This window comes from Hippopotamus amphibius, chromosome 6 (genome assembly GCF_030028045.1).
Source record: "Hippopotamus amphibius kiboko isolate mHipAmp2 chromosome 6, mHipAmp2.hap2, whole genome shotgun sequence".
NCBI classification, from domain to species: domain Eukaryota; kingdom Metazoa; phylum Chordata; class Mammalia; order Artiodactyla; family Hippopotamidae; genus Hippopotamus; species Hippopotamus amphibius.
Genome location: NC_080191.1, coordinates 118854322 through 118868877, shown reverse-complemented (window position 1 = coordinate 118868877; position 14556 = coordinate 118854322). Strand labels below are relative to the sequence as shown.

General features: G+C 39.2%; 1 protein-coding gene across 3 annotated transcripts in view; it reads right to left on the bottom strand.

The window, feature by feature from the left end:
- Nucleotides 1–2181: 2181 nt before the first annotated feature.
- FAIM (Fas apoptotic inhibitory molecule) overlaps nt 2182–14556 on the bottom strand; it is a 19684-nt gene continuing 7309 nt past the window's right edge. For all 3 annotated transcript variants that reach the window (XM_057740342.1, XM_057740343.1, XM_057740341.1), the window contains exons 4-5: nt 5725–5774; nt 2182–2632 (exon numbers count right to left, since the gene is read on the bottom strand). In XM_057740342.1, coding sequence (XP_057596325.1) covers nt 2483–2632; nt 5725–5774 — 200 coding nt within the window. In that variant the 3' untranslated portion in view covers nt 2182–2482. The remainder of the gene's footprint in view (nt 2633–5724; nt 5775–14556) is intronic.

Sequence of the window (14556 nt, the reverse complement as noted above, 5' to 3'; positions counted from 1 at the left end):
TTCGTTGCTGCACACGGGCTTTCTCTAGTTGCGGCAAGTGGGAGCTACTCTTCTTGTGGTGCACGGGCTTCTCATTGAGATGGCCTCTCTTGTTGCAGAGCACGGGCTCCAGGCGCGTGGGCTTCAGTAGTTGCGGCACATGGGCTCAATAGTTGTGGCTCATGGGCTCTAGAGCGCAGGCTCAATAGTTGTGGCGCACGGGCTTAGTTGCTCCGCAGCATGTGGTATCTTCCTGGGGCAGGGATCGAACCCGTGTCCCCTGCATTGGCAGGCAGATTCTTACCCACTGCGCCACCTAGGAAGTCCTTCAGTTGTATTTTAATGTTCACTCATAAACTGTATGATAGGTATACCCAGTTACAGGATACAAATATTTGTTATATTATTTGCTATTTTGTGTGCATCTAAAATATCTCATTAAACAACAAAACAGCCTTATTTTTTAGGATGGAGAAACAGAGGCTCAAGAACTTAAACTTTGGTGCCAAACTTCAAGCCCAGCTCTGTATACCAAGCTGCCTTTTTTTTTTTTTTGGTGGAACTGCTCAAGGCTTGTGGGATCTTAGTTCCCCAGCCAGATACTGAACCCAGGACCTCGGCAGTGAAAGCGCCAAGTCATAACCACTGGGCTGCCAGGGAATTCTCCCAAGCTGCTTTAAATTAGCAAAACAAAACAAAAAACATGGGTTCATCAAGTCAAAGGCAAACTACATTCCCAAGATTTGGTCTCCAGGACTGAATCCAACCGCATCCCCATGTGTTTGCTGAGGTACATGATACACACTGCAAAGCACAGTTCTGACCGCTAATAACTAGAGCTCAAACCGAAGTGCCTAAAAATAATTGCTTTGCTTTTGGACATGGCACAAAACATTTTTTTGTACCAGATAAAACGTGGCCATTAAAAGATGCCCTTTATTCAAGGGAAATGAAAACTAGCACAGCTCAACAGTTGAAAGCAAACCCAGAAATGAGTTTAACAAGCCTCGGAAGAGTTTCTCTTAGTTCATCTCCTGGTCTTCCAGTGGCAGTGAAGGAAAGCTGGGGTTGGCGTGGGGAGAGCAGAAGGATGATTTTTGTACATGTGGTACGCTGACCTGCCAGTCGTAAGACTTCAAATAAAACAAATGTCAGGGTAGGCCAAGTCAAAGGCTAATTTTAATATGCTCACTCTACCACCACACATGTTGCCCACCAGGGCCAGGCTTGTCTGAGCCACCTTCCCTTACTGCTCTCCTGCCCCTCAGTTCCTCGTTCCTGATGTTAGAGTATGGTTGTGCCTCCATTCTGCCCCAAATCTCTTAGAGATACGCGAGCGGCAGGGAGATAGTAGTAAAGCGCATGGGTTTTAGTGTCAGAAAAACCTGGGTTTGAATCCTGCCTCTGCCAATACAGAACAGCTCACTAAGCTTCAGACAGTGTCTCTAGGCCAGTGCTGTCCAATCGAAGTTGGTGTGATGATGGAGATGTTCTGCATCTGTACTGGCCAGTGTAGTAGCCGCTAGCCTCACGTGACTACTGAGGACCTGAAATGTGGCTAGTGTGATAGAGGAATTGAATTTTTAATTGTATTTCATTTTAGTTAATTTAACTTAAATAGCTACAGGCCTAATGGCTACCACAGTGGACAGAGCAAGTCTAGAAGATGGAGAATTCTATGTATAATGGACATGAAATACCCCAATAAAAGGCTCTACCATTAAACAATGTCCTGCCTTGAAAGACCTTCAGAGATGAGTACTGACAATCTGGACAACTTCCTGTACTGAGGTGGCATCTCTGTGAGTTTGTCTGGGTGGGCCCACTTCAGTCACAAAGCACTAACACTGGTGCTACCTCCACACGGGTGTGCAACTCTGACTTTTTAAACACTGCCTGACGATGCAACTGATGCTGTCTGGTGTAAAGAAGCTTGTTTCTTCCTCTTTTTTTTTTAGTTTTGTCCTTCCTCATCATGCTGAGGACAAAAACAATTACAACTTCGGAAACCTATTTTTAATGAAATTCTTATGTGACACTATTTGACATTTCCTTAATATTAACTTTCCAGATAGAAAATGTCTCTCATTTTCTCCAGTCAAATTAATAATACTGTATACCAACTGCTTTAAACTAGACAGTCTATCTGCACAGGTTAAAAATATACAAAGACATCTACTTTAAGAAACACAAGCAGCACCAATTTTATTTTATAGTATTTATTATAGTAAAAGTTGCTCTTGTAAAACATTAGTGATTTTTGGTCCATATCTTATTTTCCATTTGATGTTAAAATATTTTACATTATTTACAAAATAAGTTGCAATATTTATGATACATAATTTTTTTTCCTGACCCTTGCAACATTCCAGTTTCAAGTAACTAAAAAGATAAAAACATTGACTACATGTACTGAAAAGTACATACTGAACATATTTGATTACCACAGTAATTTAAAAGTCCTGATCTTTACTTCTTAAGATTAAAATTCATTAACATGAAGTCATTCAAGAATCTCCGGGATTTCCCTATTGTCCACAATGAGAGTATGAATAATCCCTTCTTTCCGCTTCCCACTGCTGACAGCTTTTATGTAACAGTCATGGTTCCCAACACTGAAGTGAGTTTCAGTTCCGTCATCCACAAACTCACCCTGGGCAAACAAAAGAAGGAGGGGTTAATGTTCCAGAAACATTTATCCTTGTCTAGAGTTTTAACATCACCCAAAAAGGGAGGTATAATGAAGTACATATTAATTCAATGTTAAGCTTTGTAAAATTAAACTTAGCAGCTTTTATTTAGACGCTTTTATGTCTCTGTTATGAATTGAAATTTTCTTATTTGTACCTCCTACGATCTTTAAGAATCTTAAGTTTCAGAGGGGAAAAAAAAGGTGTATCTCACAGCATGTGTCTATAACATATACTATGTAGACAATATAGACTCCTTTCAGAAGTAAACGTGATAAACCTGATAGCAAACATTTATTAGTGATTTATTCTATACAAAGAATCATTTACGTGCATTATTTTATTGCATCCTCACAATAACCTGACTGGAGTACAATTATTAGCCACATTTTATATGTGAGGAAATTGAGGCACAGAATGGTTAAATAACTTGCTGAAGGCCCCAGTCAATAAGGGATTGAGTATTCTTAACCACTCTGAAAATCTGATTCCCCAGTGTATAAGGTGGCTTACAATAAATACGTAACATAAAACTAACATAAAACCAAACACTACTGAGTCTAAACTTGCTCTGTCCAATACAGTAGCCACTGGCCACATGTGCCAATTGAGCATGAAATGACGTGAGTCTGAAATGAGATAGGCTGTTACAGGTAAAATATACACTGGATTTGGAAGACTTAGTATGAAACAGTGTAAAATAACTCACTAGAAACTTTTTATATTTATTACATGTTAAATGATAATATTTTTGATATATTGATTTAAATCAAATTTTTAAGATGAACTTCACCGTAAAACTTTTGAAATGTGGCTACTAGAAAAGTTATATATGAAGCTCATAACTGTGGCTCATATTTCTATTGAACAGCACTGATCTAGAATAAAAAGATAGGGGCCAAGTAGTACAGAGAAGGAAGGAAGAACAGGATACTTAGAGGATAAAAATGAATTATGCCAGGAAGCACCATCAGACTTACAACTTGGCTATGAGCTTCCTGGCAGCCAAAGCACACAGAGCAAGGCCCCATAGCTAACATTATCTAAGCAAAGAAAGCACAGCAGGCATCAGAGAGGGAAGCTTTTTCTTAGCTCTGGGAAGAATCTGGCCAACACAGAGGTGTACTGACCACCACAAGGACTGGGGGTGCTGGTCCTGGAGTCTTGTGTATTTTTACCCCTTTTCACACTGAACTTTGAAAAAATCCGTTGGGTCATACTTCTATAAAAATCAATTTAGACAGCAGAGTAAAACTGAATAATACAATCTTTGTAAGTAGCTTCTTGGCAGTTTGACAGATACATAATCTTGGTCATGATGCTTTGAGATGAAAAGGAAATGGAGAAAATAAGCTGTAACTCACAGGCAGCAAGAGCAGGTGTGCATAGCGCTGGGACGGCTGCCCGGATATGCAGCTGCCCAAACTGCCCTGCAAACTAGGCTGTAGTTACAATGAGGAGGCAACTGGGTGAGACAGAGTTATTGTCCAAACCCTTGTGGTTTCTTGTCAATTACTAAGGAACATTGTGGATGGACATTATTTTCAACTTCTAACTTATTTACAACCACATTTAAAACAACACTCTCTTTACATTTGCACTGGAGAATTTCTGGAGGGTGGGAAAGAATGTGATCCCAAACTGTTGACTCTCCATCTAGAGAACTGCAGGGAAGGAAAGAAAGAACAGGAAGGACCACCAGGTGTGGCGTCGGGCACACAGTAGGTACCCAATCCATGTTAATGATAACTAAAGCTGGCCCAAAAGGGGCCATAAAACACTGAAGAGCTCACCAAGCCTCTCTGCATAAAAGTCTCAACGGGTAGATTTAACCCGGAGTGTGGCTCGAGTTCTGAGGATCAATTTTGAGTGAGCCCTGGTTACATTTCCCTTTAAGAATTAATACTAGGATTAAGAAACGGAAAAGCATTAATCTTTGTAACTTTTGATTTCTGGCTTGGGCACTTCCTTAGAAGCAGATGGTTATAAGACCCAACAGGTTCTAGCCAGTCTGCTGAATAAATTCATCCCAGACCTACAACAGATAAGGGAGATAATGGCAGCAAATATAATGTGCAACTAGCTAACCTGTGCCCGGGGAAGAGAGCGTCTCATGATTTCTAGCCCTGGTGTTCATGTTTGAAGCCAGCATGAAAAGGGGCACCAGGGATGGTACACCCCCTGCTTGCCAGCTGACCCCAGAACACATGGGAATATCCACCCAGTGACTCCAGCTCCTAGTCCCACACTCCTTGCTGTCCAGGACCGGCTCCTCTGCTTCACTTCCTCCCTGTGCTATTATTATTTCCACTATTTTTTCCTTCTCACTTGAAATTCACTCCTATATTCATTCCACCACAGCCATAAAAGTGCAAGCAGCAAAAGCCCAACACCCTGGGGTTTGGATGGGGATTTCATTCTGCTCGGCTATAATGAGTGGGGTAGCCTCTTGGCACTGCTAGTCTACAAATTCCACTTGTCTTCTGGGGTTAGTGACAGTGCCCGTACCTACCTGCCTTTGTGCCATCTGACATTCTTTTCCACAAGCTTTGCTTTTAGAAAAGTACTACCTGCTTTGAGTGGATGGTGTAAAGCCTTCCTATTCAGAGGGTGACCCATGGATGCAGCTCCGGCATCACCAGAGGACATGTCAGAATACGCATTTTAACGAGATCCCAGCTGATTCTATGCTTGCAAGTTTGAGAGAAAGTGGTATAAAGCACCACTTTAACCTGGATAAACACAAGAGGATGCAACCTTTGGGAAGGAATTTTTAAAATGTGGGAACTCTTTTGAAGATAGAGGCTGGTCCAGGAGAGGAAAGGTAGAGTAGGAGGCTGGTGCCAGTCACAACATAAGTTGTTTCCAAACTCTCACTGCCCCAGGCACTGCCCAGGAAAGGTCTTCAGATTTTGGAATCAGGATTACTTCATCTCTTTTTTGTTTTTAACCAAGAGGGCCTTCGTTAATGATAAAATCTCCATAATTAGGAAACACAGCAACGTTTGAATGGTCACTCATGCACATGGTGAGAGTAATCAAAAGGTCAACTTACTGCTGTCTCCATTTTTTTACCATTGCACCATACATCCATGGTGTCTTTTTCTGTAAAAGTAACAAATCAAAAAAATTATAATCTGTGATTTAAAGACAAGTTAACTATTATTTTAAGAAAAGTCTGATACACTGGATTTTGAAAACTCCATTAACTCTTCATGGCTTTGAAATTCTTCCAAATTTGAAGAAATTGTGTTCATTTTTTATTCACAAATAAAATCAAAATGAAACCAGACAATCTTTTAAGAGAATATCATGATCCCAATGCAAATTGATAAAGACTGGTGAAAGAAAATCTTTAAAGCAGGAAGCAGACAAGTCAACGTGAGGAGGGACTCTTCCACACAAAATGTCCTTTTTTTCTTTCCCTCCTCACATCATCTGAAAGGTTTTAATTACATTCTTAAGCTGGTTGTGAATCAAAGAAGGGTTTACACACTCCCAGGATTACAATGTGTTTCCATTTAGGATACCAATATATTTTAGCAAATTAAAGAGTGCTTTTGGCTTTTTAAAAACCTACATACTTCAAGTAATGTAATATTTGATCTTATCCCTTTAACTTTTTACTTTTAGTTTTTGGATTATAGCCCGTATTGCTTTTCTTTCTTTCTTTTTTTATTGAAGTATAGTTGATTGACAATGTTGTTTTAGTTTCAGGTGTACAGCACAGTGATTCAATTACACACACACACACACACACACACACACATTCTGTTTCAGATTCTTTCCCTATACAGGTTATTACAAAATAGTGAATAGAGTTCCCTGTGCTGTACAGTAGCACAGGGAACTCTACTCATGTATAGTAGTACCTGTTTTATATATAGTAGTGTATATCTGCTAATCCCAAACTCCGAGTTTATCCTCCCCAGAATGGCCGTTAACATCAGTGACTGGATGACTCCCCCTGCCTCTCACACTGACCCAGCTAGATGATGCCACAAAGTGACTACCAAAAAAGGCTGCCATGGGGTTCCTCTAGGACGGACAGGAATTTAGCCTTAAATTTCGTACTGGATAGCACAATAATCTCTATTCATTTTTGTTATGGTTTCACTTTGGGGGAAAAATTATTGGATCGTAAGAAAAAAATATATAGGTATAGTATGTGATGGACTGTGCTGAGTACAGTGCTGACACAATAGAGCAAAATGCTGCCACGATGCACTCGGGCATTAGCTAAGCAGCCATAGCTCACTCCAGGGCGGTGTGTACATGTGTGCGCATGTGTGCAAATGCATGTGCATCTGGAGGGAGGATCCCCAGACCCACTTGTGAATGTCAGTGTCCCAGGGAGTGGCAGGGCAGAAAACTGTACTCAGCAAGCAGCCAGAAGATGAGCTTTGGGTGTTACAATGAAAACAGAGAGAAGTGAGACCTGTGTGTGCACACAGAGCCCAGGGTTCAAAACCTGCCTGGCGGTCAAGGTTTAGATGCCTCCACGCTGACAAGTCGGTCTACTGCAGGAACACGGTCTTTTCTCCCTGCGCCTCAAGATGGGAGCCTCACTTAAAGAGTGGAGAAAGGACTTTGAGCTGGGCTAGAGGGAGAGAGAGAAAGGCAGAGGGGCCCAGGAGATATGGGGGGGGACGTCCAACGACAGCCTGAGTGGGAAGCATCTACAGTCACAGTTGCGGGGAAACCCAGCTCGTCCCACACAACCACAGCACAACGGAGGTAACAACTGGAATTTTATTAAGTGGGTCTATTGAACATGTACATGTACTCAGATTTTCTACAGTAGCTGTTATTAATGTGCCTCTGAAGAACATTGCTAATACAGAAGCCATAAAAGAAAAAGGGAGTAAATTTGACTACATGAAAGTAAAAAAGATTTCTGCATGATTAAAAAAACACATGCAGGCTTCCTAGGTGGCGCAGTGGTTGAGACTCTGCCTGCCAATGCAGGGGACACGGGTTTGATCCCTGCTCCAGGAAGATCCCACACGCCGCGGAGCAACTAAGCTGGTGCGCCACAACTATTGAGCCCATATGCTGAAGCCCATGCGCCTAGAGCCCGTGCTCCACAACAAGAGAAGCCATGGCAATGAGGAGCCTGCGCACCAAAACAAAGAGTAGCCCCCACTCACCGCAACTAAAAAGAAAGCCCACGCACTGCAAAAAAGACCCAACACAGTCAATAAAATAAATAAATAAATTTATAAAACAAACAAAAAAACACATGCACAACACATAAGCAAAGTCATACAATAAATGACAAACTGGGGAAAAATATTTGAAGTTCACAGCACAAAGAGCTAATCTTAGTAATAAAAGGACTCCTAGCAATCAAGGAGAAGGAGACCAGCAACCCAAAAGAAAACAGGTCAAAGGTCACATACAGGCATTATCAGAAAAGGAAACACAAAAGGACCTTAAACACATGAAAAGAGGCTCAACCGATTCAGTTTTGAAAAATGCAAATAAAAAACAATGCTGAAATACCCCTTCTCACCTAAAAGTAAAGTAGCCGATGAACCACTACATTTCTAAACACATCGCTGTAAAATTTTCGAAAATAAAGTTAAGCCCGCAAAAGCTTCCAGAAGGAAAAAACTAATGAGATTCAGACTGGCATAAAACTTCTCATTCAAAACAATGGAGAACAGAAGATACTGGAACAAGACTTTCAAAAATTCTCAAAAATCATTTTAAAGCTAAAACTCTCTACTCAGCAAAAGTATCAACTTTGTATGAGGATCACATAGTATTTATCTCCTAGACATCCTTTATTAGGAAATTACTTAAGGATATTTTCCAGTAAACAAAGGTGAAACTGGCGGTTGTGGGATACGATAACTGATGGAATTAAAGCCAGGGTTCCATGAAAGCAAGCCCAGGACGGCTACTGGGCAGCAGGCCTGGGAAGCAACTGATCTGGTTTTGAACAGGAAGTCAAGACTCCCAAGAATACTGTCATTAAGAATGAGAAGAATTCGAAGCAATAGATAACATGAGTAAAAAATGCAAACAGATATTAGGAACATAAGCAAAGAAAAGATATATTTCATTTCCAACAAGAAAAGAGAAAAGCCACCGGAAGAGCACAGAAAAACAAAAGACAAAAAAAATTTAAAAATCATGGTCCAATTGTGAAGAAAACGAAAATGAGGTATAATTTTGAGAAATTGAGAAATTGGTAGATTATAGAAAAGAAAACCCATTTGACCTTGACACTAAAAACAACTTCCTTTGAGTGGCATGGGGGGTGTGACAATAATACAGAGAAAGAATGTAACCACAGCTCACTCCAAAAAAATTTACAAAATCACAATAATATAAATGTTATTTATTGGTTTTTAATTTTAGAATCAACCTATGGAAAAAACACAGGAGAATTTAGTTATGGCTACAGAACAGAATATAAATATTAACTACTCCGATGATGTCAAACAAAAGGTAGAGGAGACAGAAGTTGAAGGTGGTGAAGGTGGGAGACAAGAGGCAGGGGAACTGTGTGTTCACAGCCTCATCTTACACAATGGGGGGTGAAGTAAATCTGAAAGCTGATGTTGAAGATGGTGGTAGCGGCAGCAGAGACATAAGTTTTTTTTTACTGTCTCCAAATTTCCCATTAAAACAGATAGGGCAACAGAACGGAACCAAAGACCCACGGACCGTATCTACACCACAGACTCTACAATACCAACAGGTGGGGGCACCACGGGCAATTACAAGACTGTAGCTGTAGTATCGGCAACTGTGCAGAAGGAAGCAGCAGGGACCCTGGTGGCCCTAAGAATCCCCAGCAGTGGTCCTGGTTCTAACTGGAGAGTTGGGAGGGCCGATGTATGAAGAACAGCTGAACTGGGAAGGGTTTTACATCCTGACAGTGAATGGAGTGTGGGAGTAGCGAAAGGACTACAGTAGTCTGGGCCCCATGAACCCTCAAACCAACCTGCCAAAGCTCCCTTCCAGTATGAAACCCCACACTGAGAAGAAACTGTGGGAAGACAATCCAAACTAAGCACCCAGGGACATGAGAGTAAAAGAAAGAGAAGATCTAGAAAAAAACAGGGAAGGAAACACAGCACCCATCTCAGAAGTGTGCCCCGATGATTTTTAACATCATTCAAAAACATCATTAAAGGGAACTCAAGAGCCTGAAGTTTAAAAATCTACACAAAACCACACTTCCTTCTATAAATTCAGAAAAACTAAGTTCATGTAAGAATTATCAAAGAAATGTACTGAGCTCTAGATCCATAAAAAATTATAAGAAAAAAGAACAGACTACCATCATTACAGATAACAGAAGCATCACAAGGATATGCGTACATGAAAGATAAAGCTGTAAAATACGATTTCAAAATAAGCTGAAAGAAATTAAGAAAGTCATACAAGATATGAAAGAATGACTAAACAGTGATTAGAAAAACTCTCAGAAATGAATAGAACTCAGTAAAGAATTAGAAATAAAAATAATTTCAGAAATGAAGACTAAACTAAAAGGAACACAAGACAAACACAATAAATAATTCCTTAATAGAAATAGAAAATGAGGAAGATGAAAATTTTTTTAAGTTAAAAAGAAATAAAGATGACAGTACAAGTCACAGGCTGGAAGGAAATAATTGCAAAACATATCCCATGAAGAACTTGTATCTAAATATCTTTGTTTCATCTTTAGAATTATTGATTGACAGGAAGTATTTAAATGGCAACCTAGATAGTCTTTTACATATAACTGGAGCCAAAATGGTTGAAAAAAATTAATCTGCTTTTTTCTTATGATATGTAAAACAAATCTCATAATGCATTAAAGGTTATGTTTCAGATTTTTAAAATTTGTTATCTAAAATATACTAAGAGGGGCTTCCTAGGTGGCGCAGCGGTTAAGAATCTGCCTGCCAATGCAGAGGTCATAGGTTCGATCCCAGCTCCAGGAAGATCCCACATGCCACGGAGCAACTAAGCCCGTGTGCCCAAAAAAAAAAAAAAAATATATACTAAGATACACTAAGAACTCTCAGAACTCAACAATAAGAAAACAAACCACCCAGTTGAAAAATAGGCAAAAGATCTGTACAAACAGCTCACTAAAGAAGATATACAGATGGCAAATAAGCATATAAAAAGATGCTCAACACCACATATTATTAGGGAATTGCAAATTGAAAGTGAGATATCATTAAACACTTATTAGAATGGCCAAAATCCAAAACACTGACAACACTGCTGGCAAGGATATGTAGCAATGGAACTCTCATTCATTGCTGGGGGGAACACAAAGTGGTACAGCCACTTTGGAAGACAATTTGGTGGTTTCCTACAAAATTAAACATACTCTTATTCTATGTTCTAGCAATCAAGCTCCTAGTTATATATTCACCCAACTGATTTAAAAATGTATGTCCACGAAATCTAAAAAAAAAAAAATGGTACTGATGAACCCAGTGACAGGACAAGAATAAGGATGCAGATGCAGAGAATGGACTGCAGGACACAGGGTTGGGGGGGCGGGGGGCGAAGGGGAAGCTGGGACGAAGTGAGAGGGTAGCACAGACATATATATATACTACCAACTGTAAAATAGATAGCTAGCGGGAGATTGCTGTATAACAAAGGGAGATCAACTCGATGATGGGTGATGCCTTAGAGGGCTGGGACGGGGAGGGTGGGGGGGGAGTTGCGGGAGGCAGGGTATATGGGGATATGTGTATAAATACAGCTAATTCACTGTGGTGTACCTCATAAGCTGGTACAAGAGTGTAAAGCAATTATATTCCAATAAAGAGCTTAAAAAAATGCATGTCCACATAAAAGCCTGCCCACAAATGTTTACATAGAAGCTTTATTCACAATTGCCAAAAATTAGAAGCAACCAAGATGTCCTTCAGCAGGTGAATGGATAGACAAACTGTGCTATATCCATACAATGGAATGTTATTCAGCAATAAGAAGAAATGAGCTATCAAGCCATGAAAAGACATAGAGGAACTTCAAATGCATATTGCTAAGGAAAAGAAGCTAGGTTAAAAAGCTATATACTGTATGATTTCAACTGTGTGGCATTCTGCAAAAGGCAAACTATAAAGACAGTAGAAAGCTTGATGGTTGCCAGGACTTGAGAGGGGAAGGAAGAAAGAGATGAATAAGAAAGAATACAGGATTTGGGGGCACTGAAACTATTCGTATGATACTGCAATGTCTGAATATGCCATTATATATTTGGCAAAACCCATAGACCTATACAATGCAAGAATGAACTCTAATGTAAACTATGGACTTTAATTAATAATAATGTATCAATATTGGTTTGCTAATTGTAAGGAGCATATCGAACCAATGCTTTAAATTTAAAACTGCTCTAGAAAATAAGTCTACTAATTTAAAGAAAGAGAGGGGGTGGGGAGAGAGAGAGAGAGAGGCAGGCAGACAGAAAGGAAGAAAGGAAAGAAAGAAAGAAAAGTAGATGAAAAGGATGTGAGAAAAACTGACAAATTTAGAAGACAGACCAAAAGATGCAGCATGTATATGATAAGCATCCATGAGGAAGAAAACCAAAGCAAAGGAACAGAACAAATTCTTCAACTATAATTCAAAGAAAAAGAAGATTTGATTCTACATACTGAAAAGATTCACCATGTACCTGAGAAAATGACCAAGGATGATCATTACCCTGACATATTGTAAAATTAGGCAAAAGCAATAAGGCGTTTTTAAGAGAAAGAAAATCAGATCGTCATCAGACTTTTGACAGTAACACTTTATGCCAGAAGGAAGTGGAGTAACATATCTATGATACTCAAGGAAAGAAAATGTGAGCCAAGAATATTGTTTCCAGCCAAACCTACTTTCAAGTATAAAAGACACAGACAAATGTTACCAACATGGAGGAACTCAAGAAATATTCTTCCCATGAGTCCTTCCTAAGGAATGTAATATAGAACAAGTTTCAGACAAGCAAAGTGATCAGAGAGAAGGAGCAATAGAATGACTTGAAAGCAATAAATAAATATTTATTTATAGAACTGAGCATGAGCTGGAAGGGACAGGGCATAGTAAATGACGGCTGTATGTTCTGACAATGTAGATACAGTACAGTTGGAAAGTGATATGCAAAAAGTTGTTTTAAATTTTGGGCAGCAATTGTATTAATGGTGGTATAGTATCTGTTGTTAAGTGAGATTATTATGTACATAGTTATGGCACAAAGGATATGAGTAATTATATCATATTCTATTTGCATCATCTTCTGTGTCCCTGAGAAGGAGGAGTCTCAGTGTAGAAGAAAGAACATACAGATGTTAGATGAGATTAAATAAAAGTAAAACCTGGTATCCCTGAATTTGAATTACAAGTATCAGTATGAACTCATTAGCTATTTTATCTTTCAAAAAAGTCTCTTTCCCTTCCCTGTCCCTCCTGATATCTATCTATCTATGCATGTACACAATTCCCTTGTTCCATCCACTGAAAACCTAAAAATAATGTGTGAGCATCCTTATATACGCCCAGATTATGCTTTTTAAATATCGTTGGCCAAAAAGTTCATTCCGATTTTTCTGTAACATCTTACGGAAAACCCAAATGAACTCTTTGGCCAACCCAATACCATTTTCCTCTAATAAAAACCAGGGCTTCTTAGAGAAATCAGTGATTCCAGGTCTGGGTAGAAAATGTTCAAAACAAGCCTAGAGCGTCTTGTCATACCAGGAAGTGATCAAAGTCTACCAAGGACTCAAGAGCCAATCGAAAGAGCACTGCAGTAGCCAAAAATGGGACAACTTGAGCATCCATAAGGATAATAACTGCAATGTACTGAAACACCTCAAATTGTTTAAATCCTTGAGTTAATAATGATTAAAAAAAAAAACCCTAAATGATCATCTTTAGAAGAGAAAAGGGAGCCAATTCAATATTTTGAAAACTGGTAAATAAAGGGAAAACAAGCTGTGATCCTGCATTTCTTATATAAAGCGTACCTCTGTGTAACCAATAGTAAACAACAGGAAGTTTCTCACTACAGAAGTATTCCAGCTAATGAACACGGAATGATGGAATCAGAATATAACCATCTGGCAACTGCCAGTGAATGAAGGGATGTAGACACTTAGGTATTAGGGGTGCCAACATCAAAAAATTTGACAAATCAATGCTATGTGCCTCTTGATATAACAAACTATAAAGTGGTCTTGCCTGAAAAAACAAACAAACCCTAAATTTGATCAATCCTTCAGAGTCAACTACCAATTTGCAGGAAATATTAAAGTCCGAAGAATATCACAGGAATGCAACCTGCAAAATCCAGACCATATCCTATCCTCTTCAAGAAATATTGACCCAATTTCTTTAATAAATAAACCGTACAGGAACTTTTTGGTTTCTTTTTTCCCAATGAAGTGCATTTATTACTTGATAAACACTTTTCATTGAAATATTTTCAATTAAAAATAAACATTTTCCATTCTTAAAAAATTTTTAGGGCATTTTCTAGCATTCAACTAGACTATATACTCTTAAAAGACATGGACAAAATCTCTTCATTTATGTATCCTCAAGGCCTGGTACACAAAACTGCCATTTAAGAGGTTTTCAATATTATCTAAATAAATGAATCAGTGAATTAATCAGATGATCTACATAGTCTTAACGTAGTGATAGTAGAACCAGGAAGCACTAGCAGTAACCAGAAGAGAGAAAAGGTAGTAAATATTTGTCTTGCAGGTTTTGTAGGCCCAATAGAAACTGAGAACACAGATGGCAATCTGTAACAGTAGAACTTAGCTTAAAGATCAATGGCCTTGGGCTTCCCAGGTGGTGCAGTGGTTAAGAATCCGCCTGCCAATGCAGGGGACATGGGTTCGACCCCTGCTCCAGGAAG